This window comes from Onychomys torridus, chromosome 7 (genome assembly GCF_903995425.1).
Source record: "Onychomys torridus chromosome 7, mOncTor1.1, whole genome shotgun sequence".
In the NCBI taxonomy this organism is placed as follows: Eukaryota; Metazoa; Chordata; class Mammalia; order Rodentia; family Cricetidae; genus Onychomys; species Onychomys torridus.
Genome location: NC_050449.1, coordinates 98674792 through 98691614, shown reverse-complemented (window position 1 = coordinate 98691614; position 16823 = coordinate 98674792). Strand labels below are relative to the sequence as shown.

Genomic DNA, 16823 nt, shown 5'->3' with positions numbered 1-16823 from the left:
TATTTATTTAGTCTCAGGTTGGGATTCTACTCCTGATGGTCTTGGCAGTCTTGGGAGGGCCATCCCACCTCCTCCTGTCTCTGTAGTAGGTTTTGCTCCATGCTTGCCTTGCTCTAAGAGCTCACCTGAGTGTTGCTAAGTACTGGCAGCACAAGTTTGCAGGTGTCTCTGTTATCCAGATAATCAACCATCTGATGTATAGAGTGTGTTCCTACAGAGAGAAAACACCAGCCATGTAAATGGAAGTTGGGGGACCCAACTTCCCACCCTGAATCTCAAATCTTTTCTTTTCTTTTCAGAATGCAAGCGGATTGAAGTTTTGGATGTTGTGTTTGTCATTGATAGCTCTGGCAGCATTGACTATCAAGAATATAACATCATGAAGGACTTCATGATTGGCCTGGTGAAAAAAGCTGACGTGGGCAAGAATCAGGTCCGGTTCGGAGCTCTGAAATATGCCGATGATCCAGAAGTACTGTTTTATCTGGATGAACTTGGCACAAAGTGGGAGGTGATTTCGCTTCTCCAGAATGACCAGCCCATAGGGGGTAACACTTATACTGCCAAGGCCCTGGCCTTCTCAGATCACATGTTCACGGAAGCCCGGGGCAGCCGTCTGCACAAAGGAGTCCCCCAAGTGCTCATTGTGATCACCGATGGAGAATCTCATGATGCAGAGAAGCTCAATGCCACTGCCAAGGCCCTGAGGGACAAAGGCATCCTCGTCCTGGCTGTGGGGATTGCCGGTGCCAACAGCTGGGAGCTATTAGCCATGGCAGGGTCAAGTGACAAGTATTACTTTGTAGAGACGTTTGGAGGCCTGAAGGGGATATTTTCCGACGTGTCAGCCAGTGTCTGTAACTCTTCAAAAGTTGGTAAGGGCTATCAATTTTTTCCTAATTTTTAAAAATACGGCCAAATGAGGCACCAACCAGTCACATTTGGGACCGAGTTTTCCTGGAAGGAGAGAAGAAACCAAAATTATGAAGTGGCTTTCCTACTGTGTAGACTCTCAGTTTGACAGGCCTTCAAAGTATTTCATTTATCCTCTCCCCTAAGAGAAGAACATTTGAAAACACTTTTGACTTTCTCCCACCTGGACTCTTCTGACACTGGGAACTCTGCTGTTTTGAAAAGAACATGGGTTTACTTAGATGTCTTTTTAGGAAGTCAAACTCTGCCTCTTTGAAGGGCCATCATCCATTACCTGAAGTTGTTCTCGTCTTCGGGCCAAACAGCCCTAGTTTCTCCTTGCTTTTGTTTATGGTCCAAGTTCACTGAAAAAGCAGACTTAGGTATTAAACATTTCAGTCCAGTCTCCGAGGGCTCTATGACAGAGAGCCGGTTTTCCTTTGCCCATCTTTCCATCGGGCAGCTAGAGATGACGTGACTGTGTGTACATGTGCACACTCATTGTTCGTTCATTCAGCTGTCATTGACTCTTTTTATCGTGTTAGGCATGGTGCTGCTCACCTACAGTCCTAGCACTTGGCGGGCCGAGGCAGTCTGAGGCCATCCTAGGCTATACTCTGAGTTCCAGGCTAGACCTGCTGTATCATGTGACCCTGCTCGCTCACCTCCTTCCCCCCAAAAAAGTATGAAAATAAGCCTTAGCCTTTTTTTAAAGGTCTTTCTCAGGAAGAGACAGAATGGATGGAAAAACATAAGCAATTTTGTGCTTTAAAAAGTGAATAAAAAATAGTTTTTTTATTAGAGGAATTGCTGTTGGTCCACAGTTCCAACATGTGAATGCAGTTCTTTTTCCAAAGCATTTAACTTTTCTGGATTTGTTTGTTTGTTTTGTTATGAGCTTTGCCTCCTCAGAATGTAGCCACTAGCTTTTTCTCTGGAAAAGTAACAATCTTTCTATGTGTTATTAGGAACAAGGACAAATCTTTGCTTCCTTGTTGGTGAATGCTTGAAATTTGATCTGTCCTTCTCTAATTCTCTGTGAATGTTGACAACTGCATTTTTGGACTGAAACTTCTCCACTGAGCCAGAAAGGCTACTAGAGATGAATCTGAAGCTGAGGAGTGTAATGAGTTCATCCATTCAGGAAGGGTCTATTTGCCATATCTGCTTTTCTCCCTCTAGTCTGCAGGAAATCTGCTACCCTTAGCCCTTTCTGAGACTACACTGAGAATTAGGTTGAGGCTGAGAAGATGGCTTAGAGAATAAGAACACTTGCTGTGCAAGCCTGAGAAACTGAGTTCAAATCTCCGGCACCCATGTAAAAAGCTGGTTATGCCTATAAGCTTAGCTCCATGGGGGGTGCTGAGACATGAGGGTCGCTGGGGCTTTGATGGCTGCCAGCCTAGTTCCAGTTCCAGTGAGAGCCTGCCTTAAGAGATGAAGGTGGAGAGAATAAGTCAGAACAGCTAGTATCCCCTCTGGCCTTCATGCATGGGTGTACACACCTACACATCTATGCACTAATGTACATACACTCTACACACACACACACACACACACACACACACACACACAATTTTAAAAATTAAGTTGTGTCAGTGTTGAGAACCCTGGGATTTCAAGGAAGTGATAGGGTTTAGCAGAAAGCTGACAGATACAGATGAGTGTGCGCTAGGTGCTACTTATCCACTAGCTGTAGTGCGAATTCTAATTGGTCTTAATAATAAAACCCAGAGCCCTACGATTATCAATGGCCTCTCTTGTTCTGTTTGTTTCATATTTGTTACAATAATGCAATGGAATAATCTCTGACTATATTGTATTATGCGCTCAAAACCACTTTTTCTTAAGTTGGTAGTTTTGCCTACATGCACCAGAGAGGAGGCTGATAGGAGAGGAAAGGCAGATGGAGAGCAGAAAGCATGCTTTTAACAATTCGCCCTAGTAAACCAGAAAAAAAAAAATGATTGGACCAACTGGACCCGAGAGACCAAGTCAATAACATAGACCATCTGCTTCTACTGAATCTCTGCAAATACGTGCTAACGTTGTGTGCTGGGCCACTGCTGTCCCCGCCTCTGGAAAGGTCCAGCTGAGACTGCAGCTGATGAGAGAAACTTCCGTGTGACTCTGCTGTCACTTCTCTGGCATGTCCCAACAGAAAATGGCCCCAAGACCAAATGGACAGAGCCAAGAGAAACACGGAATGGACGGCTTAGCGGGGCTTGACTCCTGCTGCCTCTATGAAAGGATCATTTGTATTTATTTATTTGCCCATTAGTGTGACCACAGAGTAGCATGAGATAAGAAACCACTTTCAAAATACTCTGTCTGTAGAGCTGCAGATGTTTACTTTATTCCTGGCAGGTTAAAGAAAGAATACTGCCCTGGTCTTACCTCGTTTCCTTTTCTCTCCGTAGATTGTGACATTGAAAAGGTCGACCTCGTTTTCCTCATGGATGGTTCAAATAGCATCCATCCCAATGACTTCCAGAAGATGAAGGCGTTTCTGGCATCAGTCGTTCAAGACTTTGATGTCAGCCTCAACAGAGTGCGCATAGGAGTGGCCCAGTTCAGCGACAGCTACAGACCAGAGTTTCTGCTGGGGACGTTCACGGGGGAGAAGGAGATATCCACACAGATCGAGGGCATCCAGCAGATATTTGGGTACACCCACATTGGGGAGGCACTCAGGAAGGTGAGGCACTACTTCATGCCAGACACGGGCAGCAGGATCAATGCAGGTACCCCTCAGGTGCTGCTGGTCCTCACAGATGGCCAATCCCAAGACGAGGTGGCTCAGGCCGCCGAGGAGCTGAGACACAAAGGTGTGGACATCTACTCAGTGGGCATTGGGGACGTGGATGACCAGCAGCTGATCCAGATCACCGGGACAGCAGAGAAAAAACTGACGGTCCATAACTTTGACGAGCTGAAAAAGGTGAAGAAAAGGATCGTCCGTAACATCTGTACCTCAGGCAGTGAGAGCAGTAAGTATTGAGTGAGTTCTTCATTTTGATTTTCCCCACTGTCTCCGTTGACATTTTCCTCCAACTGTTTGCCTCCCCTGGGGCTGCAGGGAGAAGTTAGATTTGTGCCTCTGGATTTCAAGTTGAACTTTTTCGCAGCTATGAAGTATATGTATTTTGTGAGCCATGGAATGAGAAACAGAATGTTTGAGACCCTGTGTCTTCTATTCACACTGTCTCCCAGGGGGAACATGGCTCTTCTGTGAATAGAGATGCTTGACTTCAGAAGGTGTGAGGGAGAGGCCATTGTTTACAATCCAGCTGCTTTCTGAGGTTGCAGAATGTGTCACAGAGAAAATGAGCTGCCTGATGGATTTTGGTTGCCTAGCAATAGGCCTACAGTGCGGTCAATGCTTCCATGTAGAGAACATCTCTAGGTCTATACCTTTACTATACAAATTTACCACAGAGGTTAATAATACCTTCTTAAGGGTGGCCATATTTGGGGCTTAAGATCTCAGTCAGTCAGCGAAGAGCTTTCTATGTGATCACAAGGACTTGAGTTTGATTCCCAAGACCCATGTAAAACAGCCAGATGTGGTGATGTATACCCATAATCCCAGGCCTGGAGAGACAGTGACAGGAGGATCCCTGGGGCTTTCTGGAAGCCAACGCAGCCTAGTAAATTAGTTCCAGGTCATGTGAGACTCTGTCTCCAAAAATAAGGTCTTGGTACCCAAGGGAATGACATGAGGTTGACCTCTGGTCTCCAGGTACACATGTACATGCACACACAGACACAGACACAGACACACACACAGACACACACACACACACACACACACACACACACACACACACACACAGACATACACATGAGAGAGAGAGAGAGAGAGAGAGAGAGAGAGAGAGAGAGAGAGAGAGAGAGAACGAACATGTTAACATTTTCCTGGTAGGCTGAGTGTCTTGAAAGAATAGCATTTCTTTTTCTTACAAAGACACCCTATGGACTGGTGATTACTCCATCTCAGTACCCATGGTAGACATCAACTGCAGACTTCTACCAAGAAAAGAAAAGCCACAGGATCATTTAGAGGAAGATGTGACTGCAGAGACCTGCTCCATGCCATCTTTTCTTGGACAAGTTGCTTTTTTTTGTTTTGTTTTGTTTTTAAGGAGTTGAATGTTTTCCTTTGTGGAATAGAACTGAACAACACCAGGTTCATCTTTTTGAAGGCTATGTGAGAAAATGCATAGTTAAACCTGACTCTCAATAAGACTGACACTTGCCATGGAACTGTGAAGTCTCTCTGTATTAGTCAGGGTTCTCTAGAGGAACACAACTGATAGAATGAATCTCTCTTTATATATAAAGGGGATTTATTTGAGTGGGTTACAGGCTGTGGTCCAGCTAGTTCAACAATAGCTATCTACTGACAAAGTCCAAGAATCCAGTAGTTGTTGAGTCCACAGGCTGGATATCTCAGCTGGTCTTCAATACATGACAGAATCCTGAAGAAGTAGGCTGTAATGCCAGTGAAGGAATGGACTTGCTAGCAAGGGGAGAGAGCTAGCAGGTAAAGAAAGAGCTTCCTTCTTCCCTGTCCTGTATATAGGCTGCCACCAGAAGGTATGGCCCAGATTAAAGGTGGCTCTTCTCACTTCAAAAGACCTGGATTAAAAGTAGATATTCGCCGGGTAGTGGTGGTGCATGCCTTTAATCCCAGCACTTGGGAGGCAGAGCCAGGTGGATCTCTGTGAGTTCGAGGCCAGCCTGGGCTACCAAGTGAGTTCTAGGACAGGTGCCAAAACTACACAGAGAAACCCTGTCTCGAAAAACCAAAAATAAATAAGTAAATAAAAATTTTTAAAAAGTAGATATTCCCACTTCAAATGATTTAACTAAGAAAAAAAAGTCCTCACAGGTATACCCAGGAGCTTGGGTTTTAGTGAATTCTAGATGTCATCAAGTGGACAGCCAAGAATGACCACCACACCTTCTATTTGTGCCTATCACTAACCCATTAAATGCATTCCTAAGGGCTGGCTGTTCTCCTTAGTCACCTTGTTGGAAGGAATGAGCCTCCTTTTAGTGAATAATATGCCTACCCCACTGAAGCTACAGAAACCTTAAACTCCATTCAAGGTTTTTCTTTTCCAGCCTGCCACAGGCTGCTCACCTGCCATAAGAGACAAGGCCACTTATAGTTGACGTTGTCTCCCATTGTTCCTGCTCCTTCCTTTCACATGACCCCTTCTCTCAGGCTTGTGTCCCTGCTTTCTGGCTTTTGTCTCTAGCAGTTATAGGATGGGCTAGAGAGAAGAGAAGAACGGGAGGAACAGGAGCATTTTATCCAGAGGCACTTGGCCGGCACTGGTTTCCTAGTAACCCACACCTAAATCTGGGTCCTGGGGTAAGAGCATCCTTGAAGATCTTCCTATTTCCCATAACCTTCATCCTTACAAAAGCCAAATTTTAGGGGAATGTCTCAACTGTTGCTCCTTTGAGAAGATGTTGTAGACTAATCTTTTTGTGCACAGTGAAGATTTGTCAGTTGGATTGGTTTAATAAAAAGCTCAATGGTCAATAGCTAAGCAGAATTTTCGGAGCAAAGAGGATGCTGGGAAGAAGAAGGCACAGTCACCAGCAGACATGTGCAGGAAAAAGAGGTAAATGCCATGAGTCACGTGGCAACACGTAAATGAATAGAAATGGATTAAGTTATAAGAGCTGGTTAGAAACAAGCCTAAGCTATTGGCCAAGCTTTCATAATTAGGGAGCTGGCAGGCAAGACAGAGGAATTCACCTACAAGAAGAGATGGGTTTGTCTGGATTCTAGATGGTCCCTGTCCCTTCCTCAGCCCCTGATATCTGGAGATCCCACTGGCATTATTCTGCTGATCTCTTTCTGTCCCTCCTCTTGAGTGGAGAGTCTGGGGACCCTGAAACAGTTCCTTTCACTGCTTGCTCATACCAGTTCCATTAGCCTCAGTGGCAAGTCAGCCATCCTCATAAACACCAGAATTCACTGTCCTGGAAATGTCTGCTTCTCCTTTGCAGGAACCCTGGGTCTTATTCCTCAAATTTCCAGGGTTGGTTAATTAGGAGATACTTTTTCAAAAGGAAATTTCTTCTCTTCTTGTGTGTGAGAAAGCTCAGAGTACATGAACAGCTCTCTCCAAAAGTGCTTTCCCAAGCAAGTTCTAGCCTCACATCGTTTATGAGAACTCAATGGATGGGTCACAGGTTGAAGGTCGTGAAGTTGGTTAGGCTGAATCTTGCTTTAGACACTGTTCTGACTTTGGAATGCGTCTGATTATTCCAGCCAAATCTTCTACATTAATTTTCTATTTCACAAGAGATACTCATTTTAAATTATTAGGTAAAAAATTATCTTCAAACACTTTAGTTTGTACTTAAGTGCATGAGAAAGTTTTAAAAAATGGGACTCTTAACTCCAAGTAGTGAGATAATTTTAAAAGAAGCGGTTGCTATGACAACGAGATGGCTCTGCCAGGAGAGGCACTTGCCCCCACACTGGCAACCTGAGCTCCATTCTGGAACCCATGGGACTCAAGGAGAAAAATGGCTGCTACAAGTTTCCTCTGACCTCATGCGGCACCTGATGGATAAATATTTTTAAAGCTTTTTTTTAAAATAAAGGAAACAATCATGAATACAAAATGATAAAGTGCTCTTATGATAAACTTGAAGTCATTAGTCCAGCAAACAAGAATGTAAGGGCTTTGTAGCCAAGCTGTGAGCTGAGGGCTGATGAGGCCGGAATGAGCACTGATAAATCTTCAAAGGCATGCACAAGGGTGTTATGGGATGCCTGTACTGAAATTATAAAATCCTCCAACCACAGAGGTCAGACAGTAGTTTGGTGTGTTTCAAAGTTGGGCAGGCTTTGATCTGGACATTTGCTTGGCTTGGTTTTTTTTTTTTTTCCCCCGGTGTTTCAGTATGGTTTTGGGGGCAGGGGATTGAATTCATGCACGGCAGACAAGTACCACTGAGCTACATCCCAGTTTTGTCTCAGTAAGACATGCCGAGCACTGGGACACAATTATCACTTGAGTCTTATTTTCCCATTCATAAAGCCTGGGCACGCTTAAAGAGTCTCTCTCCCTGGGCACAGTGATTCAGAATGTAGAAGGAAGAACAGCTGTGTGGAAATGCCCCACACAAATGTCGTTCCTCTTTCCCCCGAAAACAGCCAACCAGCCCGTTTTTCCCTCTTTCTTCCGGACCATAGCTGCCTGATCTTATTAATGTACCTCAGTCTGTCAACACTGCCTCTTGATTTTTCCCCCATTGATTTACTTATTGTGTGTATTTGTGGGTGGGGCACATGTACCACACCATGCATGTGGAGGCCAGAGAACAACTTGTGGGACTCAGGTCTCTTCTTCTGATGTATGGGTTATGGGAATTGAACTTGGATTATCAGGCTTGGCAGGAGTGACTTTCCCACCATCTCACTGACCCACAATAGTATTTCTTAATACTTTGAATATGCTGCCATAAACTCTAAATAAAGACCTTGACAAATAAAGGAATCAGATCATTAGAATCAGCTTTTGACAGGGCAGGCCCAGCGTGGCTATCATCTTATCTGTTCTTTTGTATTCTTATTTTGAGACATATAATCTCTTGATTTTTGTGGTTAAGAAGAGTAATTTTCCAGGAGGGCAAGAGATTTGCTCAATCCTGGAAAACTGAAGCTCAGTCTCCCACACCCCAGCTCTGCTCTGGCTCCACACGGCTGTGAAGAACGAAATGAAAGACTGAGAAGCATGCTCCCCTTGGCCATCCCCACCCCACTGTTGCCTCTGCTGTGGTGACTGTCTCAGTCTTTGCTGTCATTGTCCCTTCCCTGTTCTCAGCCTAGTGACCCTAGTTTAATTCTTCATGACCTCTGTTTGAAAATCAACCTTACCCTTCTTCCTAGCTCACTTCTCAAACTATCCCTGCCTCCCGTGAATTTGAGTCACCACCGGCATATTCCCTATGAAGCACGGCCTCTTCATAGAAGATTCTAGTTTCCCAAATTTCTCAGGCATGTCTGTCCATAGAGCTTTCTGGGACAATACATGAGAATCCTCTTCCCCAATTTCTCCTCATTATACTTAGGCATGTGGCTGCTCGGCCTGGACTTGTTCACAGAGTTCTGTCCCTTTGATCATGTTATTATGGAGTCATTTGCCAATTTTTAATTAGACATGAGGAATTTCAACTGTTTTGGTCATAGTAGATGCCAGATGTACAGACAGACAGACAGACAGACAGACACACACACACACACACACACACACACACACAGACAGACACCACAGACATACATACATACATACACACACACCCTCCCCCCAACAGACACCACCCCCACAGATACACAGACACACACACAGACACAGACACAGACACAGACACACACACACACACACACACAGACACACACACACACACAGACACACACACACACACACAGACACACACACACACACGGTCTGAAAACTGCTGATTTAAGCAAAGCATACAAACGTATTTTTAATTTTTCTATTTTACCAAGTTTCATGTGTTGTGAAGGCAGGCAAAGGTAAGAGTAAGTTTAGCAGCGTAGACATCCTTGAAAGAAAAGTATATGTGCAGTTAGATTTTTATCCTTCTCAAATTATCCGCCTTTAGGGAGCTCAGCTTAAAATACCAAGCCCATCCAAATGTTTTCGATGCTGAAACTTCCCTGGAGTTAATGACAGCAAAGACCTTTAAATGCAATACCTCTCTAAGTCTCTAGAACCCCGAATGGCAGTGTCTTAGCTCCCCCGAAGGCTGACTCCTGAAGACAGAGCCATCTTAGACATGGGCAAGTTGGATAATTTGATTCCTGGTCTTTTTACCTGTAGGACTTAAGCAAGATCTCATGGGTTTTTTTCTTTCTTTCTTTTTTTTTTCATATCGACTTTCTCTCTGGGTGGATATTAAAGATGATCAAAATTGACCTACTGCTTCTAGGAAAATAAATGATCAAAACTTTTCTATGACTTTTTGTTGTTGTTCTTAATGACTTTGTCTGCTCAAATGTTACTTTTCTCTCACTCCTATTATAATTGAGTAATTGCCAGTGATCTCTGTTAAGTCGTGCTATAGGAGTGTATTTTAAATACTTGCCCTTTCCACATGATGCCTTAGAGTTACTTAAGAGACTGAGCATATTACAATGTATTTTCAATGGCTAGAATAAAATCATTTAGCAATTTAGTTGTCAGAGAATCATCTAGATTCAATTCCAACTGAAAAAAATACATTTATACTTCTACAGGTCATAGAATGAGTCTGTGGCTCTTCCTGATCCATGCTTTGCCTTGCTCTCCCACTTTATAGCTAGAATGGAAATAAGACTTCTTGGTCCCTAGAATTGGACATGTGTCAGAATAACATTAGTGTGGTGTTAATCTAACAAGATACTCTTCCCCTTGAATCCTAGATTGTTTTGTGGATGTCGTGGTTGGATTTGATATCTCAAGTCAGCAGAGGGGGCAGACTTTGCTAGAAGGTCAGCCTTGGATAGAAACCTACCTCCAAGACATCTTACGTGCCATCAGTTCCCTCAATGGGGTAAGCTGTGAGGTGGGCACGGAGACCCAGGTGAGTATAGCTTTTCAACTGACAAATGCTATGGAAAGATACCCTTCCAAGTTTGAGATCTACAGTGAGAACATCCTGAGCAGCCTACAAGGTGTGACAGTGAATGGTCCATCTCGTCTCAACGCAAACCTGCTGAATTCACTGTGGGATACATTTCAGAATAAGTCCGCTGCTCGAGGGAAGGTACACGGCTTTTGTTTGTGTGTTGGTCTGTGGTTTTCAGTGAACGTTTTGCTAACTTTTTTCTTCATTTTTCTAAAAACTACCCTAGGTAGTCCTTCTATTTTCAGATGGATTGGATGATGACATTGAAAAACTTGAACAGAAATCTGATGAACTCAGAAAGGAAGGTAGGAATGGGGTTGATTGTTTTTACTTATTTAGGCAGGCTTTTATTTTGTAGCCCAGGCTAGCCTGGAGCATCTTATGTAACCCAAGTTGGTCTCAAACTCAGGGTAGTCCTCTTCTCAGCCCCCTGAGTATTGGGATTATAGGCGTGGACCACTATGCCTGGCTGTTTATTCATTTTGTAATCTCAGAACTCAACTCTGGATCTTTTTGTTTCTGGGTACCTTACTAACCCTGATTTTGCAATCTTTCTCTTCTGAATGGGCACGGTAGGGCAAACGTCCTCTCAGAACATTTTGATTTCTCACTGCCTGTCATGGTGCATGTATATAAAACAGCGCCCTGACCAGGGCCCCGTGCTTCATCTCCCCTTGCTGTGTTTAATCTTCCAAGCCTTTCCTGGAGACTGTTCCTTTCCATTGTGCCCCACACTGTTTAATACTGCTACTCTGTTACATGGAAGTAAACAGGAACCAGTGACCAAGTAACATGAGTGTTGGATGACTTCCTTCTGACACTAACCATTTCCAGACTTGCAAGCTTTTTTTGGACAAGTTTCCTCATGTTCTGGGGTTTTGTAATTCCTTCCTTCAGACTGCAGAAGGACCAGCCATGATGCTTATGCAGCCTCAAGGCTCTGGAGTCAGGCATTTGGCTCATTAGAACCAATGGCCCGCTGGACTTGTTCTTCGGTCCATTTAAAATATGGGTCAGTAGAAGGAAAAAGTAACCACATACTCTGAAGCAGGACCAGTCTCCTGTAAGTGGGCATTGCTGCTCTCCCATCCACATCTCCTTTGCTGGCAGGATCACCCAATCAGAGCTGTGCATTCTCTGAAGAATTGCCATTGGCCTGTAGGAGTCCCACCACCCAGAATGTTGCTACCCACTTTGCCCCTGGGCAGTACAAAAAGTTGGTTGGACCTTGGTCTTAAGTGACACCAGGGCTCTAGAACTCTCTGAGGTCAAGTCAAGGCCAGGGTATTGCTAGGGTCCTGCCCTACCCTTCTTTCTTCATCCCCTTTATTCTGAAGACTTTTCAACACATTGTGTTTGTGTCCAAACAGTTACCTCAGGTTCTGCTTCCAGGGAGTCTGGTGTAGCACAGGGCCTGCCTCTCAGGTTCACTAAGATTTGTTGGTCAAAATCTATCTTTTCTGCTAAGTTTTCTCCTTAACCTTAAATTGCAGAGTATGGATTTACAGCCATACAGTAAGGGCTTTTATTTTACCCTTTATTTGTATTTATTTATCTATTATATATACATATTTATTTATATTTATAAAGCTGTCTTTTCTTTAATCTATCCAATCTTGGTCTTTGTGAGCTCTAAACAGATTTTAGTTGAGATTAAGGACAAGACACGGGCTGGAGAGATGGCTCAGAGGTTAAGAACACCGACTGCTCTTCAGGAGGTCCTGAGTTCCCAGCACACACATGGTGGCTCACAACCATCTGTAATGAGATTTGGCACCCTTTTCTGTGTACATAATAAATAAATAAATAAATAAATGAATGAATGAATGAATGAATGAATGAATGAATAAATAAATCTTAAAAAAGGACAAGACTTTGGGGCACCTAGTCTGAGGTGGCAGTTTTGTAATCCTTGTGATTTTAAGTACCTTGGCCCTCCTTTTGTGTGGTGTATATGGATCTCTTGCCTGTGGTGCTAAGGTGTCCTCTAGGAAGCACTTAGGAATGTCAAGAGCTCTACGGCCATTCTGTCTCCATCTCCCAGAGAAAACCTAGGAAATTTTTATCTGTTGGGGAACATTGCTTTAACTGGGCAAAGATGTGCTACATTTATTTATGTTTCATTTGTTTAACAATGTAAAAATGTGTTACATTTGTTTATGCTGCATTTATTTAATTATGTAGAGATGTGTTGCTGTTTCCCCTTGCCTGCCTAAGGCACCTGATTAATTTTAATAAAAAGTCAAATGACCAATAGCTAGGCAATAGAGGGATAGGCAGGGCTGGTGGGCAGAGAGAATAAATAGGAGAGATCTAGGCTCAGGAGAATGAGGAGAACAAGGAAGGAAGAGAAAGAAAGAAAGAAAGAAAGAAAGAAAGAAAGAAAGAAAGAAAGAAAGAAAGAAAGGACCAGCCAGCCAGACACCAGACAGACAGACATGGAGTAGGATGTACAGAATGAAAGGTAAAAAGCCCCAAGACAAAACATAGATGAAGAGAAACAGGTTAAATTAAGTTGTAAGAGCTAACTAGAAACAAGCATAAGGTAAAACTGAGCATTCATAACTAATAAGTCATTGTGTGTGATTTGGGAGCTGGTTGGTAGCCCAAAAGAAAGACTGTTACATGTATCAACTTCAGAAGATATATATATATATATATATATATATATATATATATATATCATATCTTCAGAAATTTAGACTCTTTGAGAAAGTAACAAAAGAATGGTGGTGGTAGTATTCTCTTAAGAGCATCACATGGCTCTCAAATGGACAAGGAATACCCCCTCTCTGTCCCTGGTTTTCCGTACACACACACACACACACACACACACACACACACACACACACACACACGGCATCTATGGATGATCTGTTGACCTAGGAGACTGCTTTAGTTCAAGATCATATATAGATATAGACTAGGCGGTCACCATGCAACAAGAAGAGAGGAAAAAAGAATTAATGACAGTGGACGTGGCTCTACAATTTATGCATGTAGATTGGGGTTTGAATTAGTTAAGACTTAAAAGTCAAATGCCCTAGAATTTTCTATGTGATTCCTTATTCTCACATTTAAATCATTTTCTTTCTTGATTCATTTTTAGCAACTGAGACATTGTTTTGAAAGTTGTGTGATTCATTTATTGAATGAGTCTGAAGGGAGCAGGATTGAATACTCCAATTCTGAGAATATTCACAAATAACAGTTCTGTGCATATTTCCTACATGTCAGTATTCCATGGATCTCATAACACTCACACTTTTACATTTCCTGAACTTGTAAGGAAAAACAGATGGGAATACACTTTTCTTTAACTAGCTCCATAAGCATGCCTTCCCTCACCACTAACACCCAATTCAGCTGCACAGCATTGTTATCTCTGTTCACCCTACAAACTTTCTCCTTTCTGCTCATTCTCAGTCTAGAAGGGTGACCGGTTACCCTAGTTTGTCTGGTCCAGGCCAGGAATTTACAGGACTAACTAACCAGAAAAGTTCCAGGCAAACCGGAACAAGCTTGCCATCCACATCTTTAGCCTTTCTTTCTTTCTTCCCATTATTAACCACTGTAGCAGCCCTGCCTCAAATCCAGTCCACGCCCATGGCCCTGGGAGTACTCCCTTCTCTTCATTCAAACCACATAGTCTGGGCTTCTCTAAGAAGGCACCTTGACTCAATGAAGCCCTTGAATATTTCTTTATCTACTCTGGTATTTTGGTCTCCAGATGCCATCCGTATAGTGCCTCACACACCCATTGGAGAATAAAAAAGTGCAGAGTTGCCCTTAATTCCATGATTATGTCTTCAGTCCATTTTGGTTAAAATGTCCTTGAGTGTAAGGCTTTGGAATTAGACTCTGGATGAAAACCTAAAAAGTCCAGTAAGTTAGGAACTGAACTTCTTTAAGCCTTAGTTTTCTTGTCTATAAAATATGGTTCTAATCATATCTGAGTACCTATAGGGTATGACTAAGATAATGCATATAAATTATTCAACTGTCTTCTAGGCACATAGCAACTATTTAAGAAAGCTAACATAACTGTTAGCCAGGATAATTGCCAGGGTTACTTAATTCTTTGTTTCCAAAACCAGTCACTGGCAACCCTATACTCAGCCCTAAAATTTTATTTGAAATATTCTGATCTATATAATTCTAAGGCTTATAGTGCTCCAAGTGGTTGTCATCTGTTCCCACTTAAAGTTACAGCTGGAGCATCAGTTCCACATGAGGTCATTGAAAGCATCCATTTTATTATCTGCATACGTGTATGCCTGCTTTAGTTTATGTGTACCACATGTGTGCAGGGGCCTTCAAGACCAGAGGGCAACTGGAGTTACAGGTGCTTTGAAGGCACCCTGTGGGTTCTAGGAAGCAGACCCAGGTCCTCTGCAAGAGCAGCCACTGCTCTTGACCGCTGAAGTCCTGCCCTTCAACACCCATTTCTGTTTGTTGATTTGGTTTGTTTTGCTTTTTTGAACAGACCTAGGGCTTGACCCTGGGGTACCACACATGCTAAGCAACTGCTCTCCCTGGGGTTTTGCTTAAATACAGATTCGAGTTCAGTAGATATGGATTAAGACCTAAGAGTCTGTATTTTTTTTTTAATGGATCATTTTCCCCGTGCAATTCTGTATTTGATTGAAAGACACTAGCCAATGTGGGTATATATCTCAGGAAAGTCCATATTTCTGAGATGCTCCTGAGTGATTCTGACATTGTGGCTCTGAGAATCTTCTATGTAAGATAAAAAAATGTAACACATTCGCTCTTCCGATGCATGAACACCTCTGTATTTTTGCAAGCTGTGTGGATCTTTGGTTAACTCACTGGCTCACTTCAATAATGTCGTGAAGTCCTGTTACAACCTGCCACGCCATCTCCAGTTTGCTTCACTTAACTACTGTGCTGTTGTTTACTAGCATCATATCATGGGGTTGAAGGATGTAGACCATTGAACGCAGCTGTTGGCTGCGGCTAGTGATTCAAATATGCTGAATGATTTAAGTGACCCCAGCCCACCTCACCTGGCAAATATGTTGAACAGGCCTGAATGCCCTCATAACTATTGCTGTGGATGGAGCTGCAGACACCAGCAACCTGGCTGACCTTCTCTACATTGAATTTGGGAAAGGATTTGAGTACAGAACACAGTTCACAATTGGTATGAGGAACCTTGGGAGTCAGCTGTCAAAGCAACTAGTAAGTTGACTCAGAAAAGGCTGGAGGGTTTAAGCAAATGTCCCACCACTAGGCTATAGCCTTACCCTAATAGTTTCAGCCTTCAGATATCTCATATATAGGTCTAATATTGATGAATATGGGTGTGAACTAATACTGACCTTTCAAGTAAAGACAAGATGGGTCTTTATGAGCCAGCCTAAGTAAGAACATGTTTGAAGTGTCACAAAGTAGAGTAGGCCAAAGCATGCTCAGCAGACATACTTGGAACAAAAGTAGCAAGATGGAGAGTAAAGAGAAAAATAAGGGGATATGTAAATAGCCCTGACTGCTGGCCGGATCGTAACCCATGAGTGCTAGAGCACTAAGATGAGCCTGAGTTATGAAGAGGCCCGGGCTGTCCCCTCAACCAGCAGCTTCTCAGGTCCCGTGCAGCTCTGAGCATCACAGTATATGGTGACACTAACATTCAGGGTGTATTTTCTCTGCAGCACACCCTGTAAGTGACAGCCCATGGCATGTAGAGTCCAAGCAGAGAAACAGCAGCCTGCTCTGAGTGTGGGGGAAGGGTTAGAGGTACTGGACCTCCCTGGTGGACTTTCTGAGTGAGGAGCTTTCTTGGGTTGTCTCCACACTGCCAGACCCTTGTGCTGTGTTCTGTTTTTACAATCTTATACCTAGATATGATGCATCTTTACCATGCTATGTCAGAAATATATAGAAAATCCAACTTCCATGTGTTCCCAAGTCTGTAGCACATTACTGATCTTTAATGAGTGGTTAATGATTTGGAATTAATTTGTTTATAATTTATTGAATCTTTATAAGTTATATCAGAATACTTTCCAATGAAGGGCTGGGTTTTTTTTTTAACCTATGAAAATGAGGTAGAGCATTTACTGCAAACTGAATTCATTTTCCTAAAAATGAATCTGCTGGACCAATTGCAAAATAAATAAATAAATAAACTAACACAGTGTTAGCTATTCAGGAGATGTCAAAGTAAGTCCAGGGTGAAATTCACTCACACCTTAAATATATAATAATTTTGTTTTGGCTGT

The 16823-nt window shown here is 42.9% G+C and overlaps 1 protein-coding gene across 1 annotated transcript in view; it reads left to right on the top strand.

Moving 5' to 3' along the window:
- Positions 1-16823, top strand: part of Col6a6 (collagen type VI alpha 6 chain) — a 99853-nt gene that overhangs the window by 10589 nt on the left and 72441 nt on the right. The window contains exons 6-10 of the mRNA XM_036193786.1: positions 300-875; positions 3333-3902; positions 10373-10716; positions 10805-10883; positions 15629-15783. Coding sequence (XP_036049679.1) covers positions 300-875; positions 3333-3902; positions 10373-10716; positions 10805-10883; positions 15629-15783 — 1724 coding nt within the window. The remainder of the gene's footprint in view (positions 1-299; positions 876-3332; positions 3903-10372; positions 10717-10804; positions 10884-15628; positions 15784-16823) is intronic.